The sequence below is a fragment of the Triturus cristatus genome, chromosome 4_1 (genome assembly GCF_964204655.1).
Source record: "Triturus cristatus chromosome 4_1, aTriCri1.1, whole genome shotgun sequence".
In the NCBI taxonomy this organism is placed as follows: Eukaryota; Metazoa; Chordata; class Amphibia; order Caudata; family Salamandridae; genus Triturus; species Triturus cristatus.
The window spans coordinates 914,059,160-914,073,543 of record NC_140585.1 but is presented as its reverse complement, the minus strand read 5'-3'; the positions used below and the strand labels follow the sequence as shown (position 1 = coordinate 914,073,543).

At 44.9% G+C, this 14,384-nt stretch overlaps 1 protein-coding gene across 2 annotated transcripts in view; it reads left to right on the top strand.

The window, feature by feature from the left end:
* The window catches only part of LOC146855791 (protocadherin-15-like), a 261,208-nt gene that overhangs the window by 213,971 nt on the left and 32,853 nt on the right, over positions 1–14,384 (top strand). For both annotated transcript variants that reach the window (XM_085653702.1, XM_085653701.1), the window contains exons 10-11: positions 810–910; positions 11,545–11,745. In XM_085653702.1, the coding sequence (XP_085509828.1) occupies positions 810–910; positions 11,545–11,745 (302 nt within the window). The remainder of the gene's footprint in view (positions 1–809; positions 911–11,544; positions 11,746–14,384) is intronic.

Below are 14,384 nucleotides of genomic sequence, written 5' to 3'. Positions count from 1 at the left end.
ATACTTTGCAGCGCTCCATTGCAATAATCAATGATGTTCCTTAGAAAAGTGATGTACAGTAACAAGCAAAAGCTAAGAAGGACACAGGCCATGTTACCATCTCTAGCCGTGCTGTCTAGGATGTATTGTGACATTTATTGGAAGATATAGTAGTCAGTGATGCACAGTATTGTGGTTAAAAACCAATGGCTCTCAAACCGAGTGAACTTGGCATACTGGGATCACGGTCAAAGATTGTTTGCACCCGGTCCTGTTGTTCCGAGTTTTGCACTAACATTGCATATCCACAATTTTTCCCCTTTTCAATTCAGTAGATATGTGGTAAAATCTGGCAGAAAAGAGGAAAATGTGCAGGAACTGAGCACAATAACCCTGAATCTGTGTGTTTATCACTCATTCCCAGCAGGAAAATTCCGAATCATGCAGGAATTTCAGACCCAGAAAAAAGCTCCAATATGCTCAAAGGATTTTTCTTCAGGTGGAATCACCTCACTGTAAAACTGACCCACTTGGAAGGAAGGGATATCTGTCCCTAAATACTTGATTCCTTATATTTTCAGTGGCAAATTAATGTGTCCTATAAATGTTCTTTCAGTTGCAGACGGTGATGAATTTAGTATAAACCTGGAGTGAAGCAATGTGTTTGGCAGCACATAGCTCCCGGGACAACCAATGCCAAAGTCAGCAACGTGTTGCCAATAAGGGGAATCAATGTGCAGTTTAACTAAACATCAATGTAAAAACCTGAATTCACTTTTTTTAGATTTGCCTATTTATATTTCTGATTTGTGCTATTATTTCATGTGCAGATACTGAGCTTTTCCAAATTGACAACATTACTGGTGTACTTGTCCAGTTAAAACCGGTGGAGAGCAGCAAAAGCACCCCATCCGTCGCCCTTCGTGTCATGGTAGGTCTGCTGTGTGATCATGTGCCTCGTATATCACCTCAGTAAGTAAATAACACTGAAACCCCCTTACCTTTGTTGTGCACACAGAGTACTCAAGGCACGTGTAGCGTCCTTAGCCTCGTAATACATGTCCTGTTATGAGTTCTAAAGCCGAATGAGGGGTGTTCGGCTTTTTCCCCTGATCCTTGCAGTTGCGGGGTGAGAGAAATGAGGGAGGCGGACGGTAACTTGAATTTCTTTAATGGTTTATTCATAGTAGAACATCAGGTAAGAAAGGACCATGGATATTAACTCAGGGCGAAGGAAATCAAGGATAATATTTTATACCAATCTACAGCTACAGGTCAAACCCACCTACCTTAGCATTTCTTTGATCATCTGATTAAATCTTTCCACTCACCCATCTGTGATGATTCATTGAGGTCTTAATGTGATGTATTTTCACAGGGTTACACATTTATGACATTATCTGGGACATAAAAAATGGGTTCCTTGATCCATGATGATTTCACTCGTAACACCCACTCTGGCAAATAAAGAAACTAGGACATCACAGATATGAATTGCAGTTTTATATTGCAAAGGAAATGTGCTAGGATTTCAAGTTGCACAGTCTACAATTACAATGGTGAATCAGTGGGTTCTTCTGGATGGCTCTACTAGGCAATCAGGTTCATTCTGTTCCTCTGGAAGGGTACTTGGGATGATGGGTATAGGCTCGAGTGGAACTAATAGCAGTCCACCAGGATTCTTCAGTTGGCACTCCATGCACTTCTTAAAATACCAGGTGGTTTCTGTATACACACTAGACCAAAAAGATCTTTTGAGCACCAACTTTTGTGTTTTTCCTGGAACCTGGTGTCCTCGCATAATGGTAGAGCAATATTTCTGAAAGGGTTTGTTACTAATGATTGCTTCTGCGGGTGTTGGATCCCATCCTGTACACTAAGCCTTCTTGAAAACAAGGGCAAGTAGGTATGCATTCCATACTTCCTTATTTCCTTGCCCAAAGCAAGGTATATTGCAACGACGCATCTTGTGAATGTTCATGCTGGAACATACTATGATTGTTTGATTCCATTCCACAGAACGAGAGGTTAAACCCTAGGCTCTCTCTGTTTCTGGTTTTTGATTTTAAGAATTTTACTTCTTATCTTGAAAAGGTCGACTTTCCCATACTGGACTTCCATCCACTATATCTGTAAAGATTGCGAGGAATGGAGCGGGTCACTGAATGCAGAGGCATTGATCCCAAATATTACAGGTTTGGGCAATTGAGTTCTCTGGTTACCAGTTCTCATGTTTTTTTTTGTCTTACCCAAATGTGTCATTTTATTAGGATATGTTTGGGTATGGCTATCTATACAAGTCATTGGCCTTTGTCCTTCTGTCTGAACACCAGCACAAAAGTCTGAAAGTATGGCGGTCTGTAAGCATTTGTACATTCACCAAACCTCTACTGGGTACCTCCTAGATGTAAGAACATCCACCTGGGAACGTTTTGGTGTAGTCAATAGTTGCAAACCTGGCATCAATAAATGTAGGTGTGGTCTTGTGTGGGCATAGAACATGCAAAGTGGTCCCATTGTCGACAATTATAACACTGGGGTCCCATGGGAGGAAATGTAAATCACCCTAAGGCTCTCCTGACAGGACTATCTGGTATTAACAATTAAAGTTTTACAGGACTATCTTGTATTGACAATATAAGTCTTACGCTGGTGTCATTTTGCACTCTTCCTTGACTTACAGTTATAAAAGGTGGGACTCTGGGGCATGTGGGTTGGGACTACATCAGGGTTCGTCTGGAAGACATACTTTGGTAGGCAGAGGCCAGATCCATAATGCCGGTTAGGGTGGGATTTGGGTATTGGCTACCCAACATTGAATGGAAGGAGGCAGTGCTTCTATGAACTGGACCATAATAGTTTTGTCTCTGATGTGATGGGATAATATGGAGCCACTTATCAGCCATGTCATTCATCCTGCAGTAAACCTTTATAGGAGTTCCTCTTGATTTCAGTCTAAAGCTCTGCAAATGTTGGCATTAGGTCTCTTTGTTGGAACTCTAGTCTTTCTAGCACAACTTGCTTGATATCAGCATACAGGGTAGATTCATAAGGATTTGATGTGTGGTATACATTCGGCATATCTCAGCGTAACAAAATGGTACTATACTTGCTTCACTGCCAGGAAGTGTTTCTTGCAGCTCCTTCAAATTCTGCAAAGAAGTATTCCGGGTAGTACCCCTTACTATACTACTGCAGTAGTGACTAATGTATGTTTAAGTGCCTTCTGGAAGTAGCACTTACGTGGGTTAACAGTTATGGCTTTCTGATTCTTCTCATGAGCCTCAAGTTATAGTTATCTGGCTTCTTGCAATTCATTGTTTGTTGAAAGGTTTATAGATCATTTTGAGCATGTTGCTGTTGTAAACATATAGCCTGAGTGAATTGCTGCTGCACCTATATGCGCTTTTGGAGACAGGATTCAGTTACAGGTTCTCAGTCCCATTGCTGATACCACTGTCAGAAATGTGGTAAGTTGAACTGAGTCACTTGAATTTCTTCAAAGGTTGATTCATTGTGGTGCATCACATCAAGAAAGACTAAGAATATTAAATTAATATCCATGGTTTCCTCAATATGGGAAAACAATCAATGTATTTTCCCCTCTGATTGGTTCTAATAGTAAGAGGTACCCTTTTGACTCCTACCCATTTAAGTATCCTCCCAGTCTTTCTCCTCTGCTTCTGTTATGTCATGAAACACAGGGGCGACATGTGTCAGGGATCCATGATGGGCCCCTGGGTCTATTTAGACTGCCTTTATGGAGTAGCTGGAATATCTACCCTACCAATACCTGCTGCCACACCATCCACAGGAGCCACCCAAGAGTGGATCGGCACAATCAGGCTCACAGTTTCTTGGTGTTGGTGTTCTGCACGTCAGTTGCACAGTGCAGGCCATAGGCAGGCTATTGCAGCCAGTGCAAGAAGGTTGAACAATCCCCCCTTGCCCTATTCCACAAGGTGTTTCACATTCCCTTTTGCAGTCAGTCAATAGTTCAGCAAGAGGTGTACGATCATGGAAAACTTCATTGTAGTCAGTAGGATGACATTTCAACAGATGTCTGGAGCTTTTAGAAAGGCACGGGCTGTAGGTGGATTCGTCAATGCCTCACTTAGAGGAGGTAAAGGTGCAAGAATCACAACCCAGTTTACATACGTCTGTTAACTATGTGTTCATAAAACACATGAAAATACAGAGGATCCTGTCAATGCAATAATACCTAAAATGATGTTCATGATCACTGGATGATCACAACCAGTAGGATAATTAGAACAACACAGGTGCACTTTGAAGAGAAGAAAAACAACATTCTAGTATGGTAAAATCTAGTGTGTCACTGATCACAGTTAAGAGATATTAAAATGGGAAAACTGCTGTGACTCCTGGGCTATGATTTTCTATTATCAATGAAAATTAATATCTCTAGACTTGGGCATCTATGTGACACTGAATTCAACGGCTTCATATCCTGGCAGTAGGGAGAGCAGAAGGACTGAAAAAGGGAAAACATAGCTTGAAACTGAAAAGGGCAGTACACCCATCTGACTCTCAGGGATAACTATTGAGTGAGCTCGCAGGCACAAAGGCACACTCCAAAGCATCGCATTCCCTCAAGCTACCTGGATATGGCAGGGCGCTAAAGCTCTGCATAGCAAGACAACCTCATGGCCCCCTCTACGCTACCAACAAAGGCTTTCTCAAGGACACTCTTTTGTCACTGTGGCCACCAAGGCTAGTGATTGTCCCAAGCTGAGAGGCAGAGAGTAAGGGGAACTGGGAAAGTCCAAGTGGGGAAGATTGGCAAGTAGAAGATCAATCAAACAATCAAGTGACTTGTAAAGCTTGACTACTCACCGTTAAGGGTCTCAAGGTGCTGGGGGAGAGGTTATGGGGGGGCTGCTGATACGCCGAAGGTACTGTGGTTCAGTCGAAGAGCCAGGTCTTGAGGTCCTTCCTGAATTGCGGCAGTGACAGTGATTGCCTGAGTTGGAGAGGCAGGGTGTTCCAGGTCTTTGCTGTGAGGTAGGAGAAGGATCTTCCTCCAGCTGCGATCTTGTGGATACATGGGACGGTGGCAAGGCCAGATTGGCAGAGCAGAGGTCTCTGGTGGGTGCGTGGAATGAGAAGATGAAGAATCCTTTGAAATAGCTTACCTCTAATCACCCTCGAAATGCTGAACCATATCTGCAGTTGTAAATTTGAGAGACCTTAGAACACATTGGCAAAAAGGCCACAGACTATGTTATCCTTTCAGTAAAACTGCCCTTAGAACATATTGCTCACCCTTCCTCGCTACTAGAGCTATATAAATACGGCACAAGTTATTCCCATATTCAAACAAGTTCCCAACACATATAAATTAGAGAGATCTAACTGGTGCATTGATGACATAAACAAGATGCAAATCTCATCTGAAAGCATATTGAGAACATTCCCCACCTATTCAAACACAAAACAGCCAGGAACTCATACTACCTACATTCAGCACACAATGTTCCTTCCTGAAATTGTATGCAAACAATGTACAGAAATAATATACAGAGACCTTCCCGCCTTCTCTGGCACAGTCCAAGTGCAACAGCCTAACCTCCCTTTTCTCCAACAAAATCATTCTAACCGGAGTACAGCCCCCCCCCCCATCCACGATAAAAGACCAGTTGCTAATGGGGAGGGCGAGAGTGGTGGAGGAGGTGCAACCCATGGATGAACGGGAACAGGTGGTCACTGCTGACTGGAGACTCGGATGGATCCGGGAATAGCACTGAGGCCCTAGGTGAGGATTCAGAGGAAATGACACTGCTGGTTGTCACACCAATGACCGCAGATGATATAGCCTGAGGAATGGCATTACTCCAAGAACTACATGGACTGGAAGGGCCTGGATGGCTGAGATGGCTTCAGAAAGTGAGACCTGATTGGCTGTTGGGAAGAGCCTTGCAGTACCAACACGTTTCCCTGAGTTACAGTTGGTGATGTGTGAGTTGGTTATGGTGGGGTGAAAGGCATCTCGGGCATTGGGGGGGAAGGTAGTTCTAAACCCGCTAGACAAGCTGGTAGGGAGGTAGGTGGATTATTGGGGTTTCTATGACGGTATTTCATGCAGACAACCTGGGATGTTTTTGAAAGGGATCACGGACAACACACCTATATCTTTCCCTGCATGCCAGGAATAATGGATCTCGATGAAGGGGGGGACACATCGCTCAAGGCTTTATCCTGGAATGTGAATGGGTTGGGCAACAAAGTGAAGAGAGGGGTGGCTAGGACCTACATGATACATCACTCTTCAGACTTGAACCTCCTACAAGAGGGGTAATAATTACAATTGTTTGGGCAGGGACAAATGCAAAATGCTAGGACGAGCATCCTGTTGCGCAAGTCCCTGCCATTTTAGGTGTCTAGGTTGTGGTCCACCGCACAGGGTTGCTGGGCGGCACTGCAGGGCATGTGGCAGGGAGATGAGATGATGGTAGCCTCCTGGTATTTGCCTCCGGGTCTATAAACCCCGACTGGCGGTAATGGGAGAGTGGATAACAAAAGTGCCAGAGTCTCTCCTGATAGCGAGAGGAGATTTAATTCTGACCCTAAAGGGTGACATAGAGAGAATGACTAAGATGGAGGAGAACAACCTCGAGAGGATATGCAGCTGCGGTCGTTCCTCGAGGCACTGAGACTGGTGGATCCTTGATGGATTGTACAACCTGGAGTATGGCCATACTCTTATGCGGTGAACTCGATGCATCTGGATTACTTCATGGCACCGGCTCCACCTGCCTAATTTCCTCTATGTGCTCCAGAACTTCCTCTTTGAGGTCCCAATGCCTTTTTGTTTTTAGATGAGTGAGGACAAACACCTCCGTTCTTCTTTAGTAGTAGGAATAACAACCACAACCTACTTCCAGCTCAGACACCCTCTTTAAAGCCCCTTTGCCTACAAGCCTTGCACACAGTGCCATAAAATGGGTAGATGGTCATCCCTCAGTCGTTTTGGGAAGGTGCAAGGTGTGGTGGAGTGGCAATGAAATGCAAGGTGTATCCATTCCAGACTACCTGCAGAACCCACCCAATTTTATCATCTGTCAACCTGATAAGAACCCCTGGATCCTGCTTCCAACCAGGTGGCAGTGCTCCATTAAGGGCATGCTAAAAGCATTTGGAAGGTGGGCTACAAGAGGGCAGTGAACTGGGTGGCTTGTTGACCTTGACCAGGGTGGCATTGAGCACTTAGGCCTCAGCCACCTTGCTGAGGCGGAATTGGCTGCTGGTATGCACTGCCTCTGCCGAAAACGCCAAAGGAGTGATAAGGCTGATGTGGCTGGCAAGGTGGGGTGGATGAGCCCAGAGAGCGTGCTATGGCCCTGCTCTCTTTAGACCATAACAGAGTGGAACCCGCCTTGTCCTCAAACTGGCGAGTCCTGTCAAACAGCATGTTCATGTAGAAAGATTGGCCATCACCTGGAAAACCACAGCCAGGCAACACTGGTGCCAATGGTTCGCCCAATTAAATTGGTGGTGTCCAAGCTACAACAAATTGTGAAGTTGGACACCTAAAAGGACTTGAGCATAGGAATAGTGGCCCAGCAGGCAGCTGTTATTCACGGCTCGAAGGACCAAGCTGGTGGAAGAAAATACTCTCCTCCTAAAGGTCTCCATATGTTTGTACCCCCTATGGGGGCGGAGTAGTCGTGTAGTATTTGGGTTTGTCTGACTAGAGGATGCCTAAACCACCAAAATTTCAGGGGAGGGATCCTGAGACAAAACTGAAGGTTTGCTTGAGTGCTGGGTGATGGCATCTCACAATTTGTCGATTGACTGGAACTAAGTGCAGCCTCGGTCTACGCTGTAATGGCTAAGTCGGAAAGAACAATAGGCATCACCTTCTCCGGTGTCGATTGAGCCAACATCGACAAACTGGGAACTGGTGTAGGGTGTGGAACCAGAGGCAGTCAACGTGTGCAAGGGGGTGGGCACGGTGATGCTTCGGAGGGTTCAGCTGTTGCCAAGGGCAAACCCACCGGCTGCATCGAAGATGGAGTTCCTCTCGGCTCCTTGGAGCCCACAGGTGCACCAGAGGGTGTCAGTAATGGCCTGAAGAGTCGGAACATAGACTCACTGAACTCTTCAGTCTGCCTCGGTGTCACTGACAGCCTCAGAAACTCGGGAGAATTTGAGAAGTAGGAAGGGGCAGAGTTCCACTTTAAAAAAAATGTTTTTCTTCGACTAAGCTGAAGACTCAGAGCGTGACAAAGACCGAATTCGAGAACAACTCTTGTGACTTCTAGACCAGGAAGGAACCGGTACGGACTCTTTGACTTGGACCAGTCTTGTCAAGACTTTTCCAGAGCTTAGCTACATAGAGTTTCACCTCACCGTTTCGTATGGCCTTCAGGCTCATCGACGTGCAATCACTGCAGGCCTTAGAGTTGTGGCTCGTCCACAGTCTCCACAGGCAAACCTGGAGAGGATCTGTTACAAATACTTGTTTGTGAGAGTCCTTGCAGGACTTAAAACCTGTCATTTTGTTAGGTGACATTTCCCTTGCACACAGAACATTTTTGAGGTAAAGTGATTCGAAACGAGAGGTAGCCTCGGATCCATGCCTGGAGGGGCAGAAAGAAAGGAACTGACATCAGCGTGTGGGAGTGGTGCTTATGTAGTATCTGCAGGTCATTTCCGGAGCAGAAGGCAGAAGTGCAGATCAACAATGTGCCACCGTACTGTGTGCAGCTGTACTGCTGAACAAAGTTTCTGGATCTAGTCTGATGCCTGGAGAATATTCAAACGGTGAGGAATCTATGGTTAGAAGTCTCTATCAGAAAAAGAGGGTTAAAATATTAATGTCAGCATGAAGGTCTGAACTACAGCAAACCTGCCCAACATTCTGGTATCATGTCCCTGGAGCAACTCTCAGAAAAACTGGGATCCCAAATAGACACACTGGAAGGAATATTCCCCTAGAATGGCCAAATGCTGTTTTAAATCGATCTTCAGAGATGAAGCAGCTGTTGCACCAGGGAGGTGAGAACCGTTGACGGGCAAATCCAGTATAGCATCTTGAACTTTTCTTGGGCGTCCGGAGTGGCAGAAACAGGCAGGTACACCGATGGCTGGTGCCACAGGTGACTAAATACAGGTGACTAAATGAAGATCTCATAAGCTGTTTGGTGGCACCAAAAACCACCATGCATCACTTCCACAAATGATCTTCTGAACATGATCTGGGAGGAATGGACATTATCTGGGAGGAGTGAAATTACCAACTCTACCAGCCCTGCCATGTGAGAAACTGGTCAAAAAGAACATAGCATTATAGGAAAGGAGGAGCAGACCCCCAACAAAAACACTCTTCTCCCCCAAACAGCAACGCTCTCCACTTCTTATGAAGATGAGAGGAAAAAGGAGCAAATGGCATGCCGCTGAACCCGAGAGGGGGACCACCCCATATCAACTTTTGGAGGAAAAGAAGACAAAAGGGCTGGAACATTCTCAATTAGGTGATACTGGTACCAACCGGACCAATAACAGCCAGAGCAGAGACAGACCCATCACACACTGCTCGAACAAGGATTCAGAGTGCCTTAAGAATGGGAAATAAGGGTTCTTATAAAGAGGAACAAGGTTGTAGGATCTTTGTTATCATGCCCATTGGCAGGGGCAATTTCTAGATGGAAGCATCTTAAAGAGGGTAAAATTGAAGGAGACTGTCCTTCGAAGAGAAGTTCCCTAAGAGCAGCGCCAGAACACAACACACTTATTAGCAATGCCTCGAAGCCTGTACCAGAAGCCAAACAACACCAGTTTCCTGGAAATCCAAGAAGTATGCCTGATGGGGACACATCATCCACGCACACTTTCACCAAACTTTCAACATCGTTGAAGGTGGTCTCCCAGCACCAAGCAGCAAAAGAAATAGTAGGTGATGTAAAAGATGGTGCAATCCCTGGCGCCATCAACAAAGGTAAAAAAAACAAAAAAGGACTCTGGCAGTAGAACGAGAACTGTTGAGGTGGAGCCAACTTCAACAATGCTAGTGGGGCCAACTGACATCAGGGTAGAAGCAACTGACAGGGAAAAAGTCAAAGGACCTGAAGGCACCTTGGGGCTAACAAGCGCACTAGAGGGGGGTCACAGGAGGGTAAAACATCACCTGCAAAGCTTGTGTAAGGCTACTACTTAAGCCAGCACCTATTTGCCAGGAAAACCTGACAAACATGTGGCAGCAACCAGCACGAAAAAAAAGGCACCCCCAGAAGGCCTCCGCCTAGTTGGGCAGGAGCCAAAGCACAGATGACTTCAAGGCCAGAGCTGGGAGATTAACGCCGCTCACAAAGAGACCTGCCCCTCGAACTGGAGCGGCGACAAATGGAGAGAGCAAGCCTTAAGTGAATGAAGGCAAAGGGATCATCAGAGGTATTCTTGATTACAGAGCCATCTCACTGAGTCACTCTGGGAGCTGGATCTGGAGCGGGACCTGGAGGCACTCTGGCCCTTTTGACCTAGGCACTCCCACATCCCCTGGGCCCCTGGGCGTTTACCAGAGGAGGACAAAGACAAGACAAGACTAGTTGTAAGCACCTAAAATCAATCACTGCCACTGGAAGTACAGAGCACTCTGAATCTGAGTCCTAAACCGAAGCTCCCTCCTCCGCCCTACCCACTCAACTTTAACTCACACCTGACTGTGCACTGGTTCCAAGGTCAAAACACCTTCCCATACATACAAATGAAATAATGTATAAGCTCACAGATTACATCTATTGTAAAAATGAAACGCACCTGTATAGTTATTCAGTCTCTCCTTGCCAAATTATTTGCACCTTAAATGCAAATTTGCGTTAGGATGGCTGTTGGCCTGGCCTTGGACTGGGGGAAGGTGTGCTGAGCATACAGCCTGCTTTGGAACTGGAGAGAAGGGTCTAGGTGCAGGGTCTGGCCTTCTACCTCTGCTCAACAGCCACAATCCATATGCGCCCACTGTGTACTAGGGCTAGCCCTGGCATGGACAATACTCTAGGAGCAGGACCTGAAATCAAGTCCCTTTTCCCATAGGGTCTGCTGGGTATGACCTTCGTAAGTGCCCCGGATGACGCCCACTGGGTGTGGGTACAACTGTACCCAGGGTGCTCCACGTCCTAGCCCTGACTTTTAACAAGGCCTTGCCATCGGCATCTGTTACACTAGAGCTCACTGCACTGACCGCTTATTCCGGTCTCAGAAGGAAGAATGACAATTGACATTCAATTGAACTGTATGAGGAGGATGGATTATTGGTAGTGGTAATATATTGTTTTCTTTACTACGAGGATACAATTCTCATAATAAGGCTACATGTTATTTTATTTGAAAAGATAAAATGTTGATATTTGTTCTTATCCATCTCAGAACCATATTCAAGACAAACAAGTGTCCTCCTCTTCCCTGGGAGGGATAAAAGGCTGACATCTCACTCACATCTTCACTGGGCCCGCAATGGCGGCTAACGAGTACAAATAATAATTATGCAGTCCTCTGTTGTGGTGGTTTATCTATATGTGTCTCTACCATGTGTCTGTGTGCTGCTAGGCTTCTCAGGTGAACGACATGAGGAAGTACTCCATAACAGACGTCTTTATCAAGGTCCTGGCAGCCAACAGGCATCCTCCACGGTTCACCGCATCCCGTTACCATGGCTACATCCAGGAGGACCAGAGCCTGGCAGCGCTGGTGACCACCTACAGCGGGCGGGTGCTATGCCTGAACGCCTCCGATGCAGATTTTAATAATGTAAGTCCGTGGAGTAAAAAACACGAGGTTCACAGTGGTGTGGACACTGCGACTGAGAGGGAGCTCCTCCTCAGCATCCCTGCCTCATCGGTTATCTCATCCAAATGATCCTGCCATTCTGTAGGTCTATCAACAGTCCTTCTGTCTCTTTTCATCTCCCGCACCCCTTCTTCCTTCCTTCCCTCATTTAATTCCTTCCTTCTAGAGGACGCTTTGTGTCATGTTAGTAAAGTTGCCTCAGTTCCTTGCCCTTCAAACCAATAACTGTATCCTGACCTCGAAGAGCAGTCCGAGTGTGGTATGATATTAACATGCAGATAGATCCGTGTGAAGATTGGATGATGATCCTATGTGTGTGTGTGTATGTGTCTGTACTTGAGTATGCACGCATGTGTGTATGTGTGCACAATTATAATCTAAACTGTCAGGACCGGACCCGTCTTCAAAGTGTTGGTAAATCTTTACCAAACCAGACAAACCCCATCTCTGCAAGGACTATTACGCTACGGCTACGGAGTCTGCTCCCATAGAAACTTTAGGTACTTTTAAGGGGGTGTCTAACAAAACACTAAAAGTGCAGTTATAGTTGCTTTGGGCCACTGTGTAACCTACACCAGCATCAGGGAGCTTGTGGTGCTACACAAGACTGCTATTTGTACTCTTGAGCCCTTCTCCATGCGGATGACAGAGTAATTATAGTTTAGTCTGCGCTTGGGCAAACCCGCTCTTTGTGACTAGGAACAAACTACTAATGATTTGTGAGCCACCTGTGGACACACCATGCCTTTTCTGGATATCGCAGAGAACTTGCATTGCCGGATGCTCTTGTTCATTGGACACCTTATTAACAACCTACAGTTTGGGCTTCAGAATTTTGGGGTCTGGTTTAATAGTGCTGCTGTAGGCAGACCTTGCATTATCACCTGGAACAGAGCTTTAAGAAGCTATGCTCCATCCATCTGGTGATCTTCCAATCAACACGCTTTTGATTGTGCATAAGGTGTGTGCTTCCACTGAGAAAAAGTCTTTGTTTTGGATTTTGAGGAAGCTTATGCTCAACAGAGTAGGTTTATGTTGGTTCTGATAACAAGCCAATAATGGTGATTTTGCGAAAGTTAAAGAAATCCTAGTTTCTATTAAAGATACAGAGGTGAGTATTGTGCTCTCTCTTTACTCTACTACCCATCAGCAGCAAAGAAATAACAAGTGCACAATTTATTTTAAAAATACTACATCCCCATGAGTCAAGTGATAAATATACACAACATATTCATCCAATTTAATCTTTCACACGTATAACATTCTCCATCTTGACTACTTCCTCCTCTTTTCTTTGAGAAAGGTGTTATAGTCTAAAACTTTGAACCAAATTTGCTGAAATTATGTCCAACGTCTGTGTTCATCTTTTAACTGTTAAGTCAACCACTATTTAAATACTTCTCATTAAAGACGAAACATTCTCATACCTTCAGTTTTGACATATAGCAATGTACCATTCGAAAAACTTGAAGCAATACGTTGACCTCTCGCGTCAGAAAAGGTATATTACTCACCTCCGTGTCTTTAACAGAATCTAGAATTTCTTTAACATTGTTCATAAAATCACCATTTTATGACAAGTCACGGAAGCTTCTATTATCCTATTTCAAAGCTTATTCAGAACCAGAAGCTACCCCTACAATTAGGTTAAAATAGAACTCTTTGGAAACTAAATCTGCATGCCAATCTGCAGCTTTCATAATATCCGAGTACCAACTTGGAAACCTTTCGAGACCATTGAAGCCCTAACAGAATTGGCACTAAACACAACTGTGTCAATTCACGCTTACTGTGTATTGTTATTGATTTTACAAATAGTACAGCACACAAAATTCGACTGTCAATTTCAGTAGTGACTGTGCATTACAAATAGCAGTGGCAAATATCACAACATCAGTGTCCATATTGATTGTATCTACACAGGAAATAATAAGAGTAAGCCTTTGATCAATACATAATGTCAGCAAAGTAGGGCAAACACAAATTACATATCATGAACATGTGAGAAAGGAAACAGTCTGAGAATAGACAAGTGAGCATTGTATGTTGTCGCATCAGTCCTAATACTAACAAAAATAATAAGTAAGAAGATAACCAACTCCCCCCCATCCCCACCGGTTCACTGGTTCGTAAATACCGAGAAATAACCCAATCTCCTGTGGGACCACCTCTTGTGCGTTTAAAGACTGTGTTACATAGTGGTACATAAAGACATATAATGACAACCTTAGTGGGCAAAAAGATCCACATACATGTTTACAAGGAGTAAATAGCTGACATTTGTCAAATAGATATAGTCACGTCATTCAGGGGAATACAGGAGTAGCGGGGTGTCTCTGAGCTATTGGTGACGCTGGGGGTGTAAAGGAATCCATAGCTTTGAAAATTTCCAACATTTGATCCCATTCCAAAGAGATGGGAGTCTTACGCAGGCCCCGGAATTCTTCTTGTCGGATTATAGCACTCTCAGCCATTCCCCATCGTGTCAATTCTGTGTGTCAGTATATACTGTGTAGACCACCTAAGGCATAAGGCCTAGGCGGGGGGCACTACCCTTTGATAAATAGGTTTCATGGCAATAAGTAGCTGCCTAACCCCAT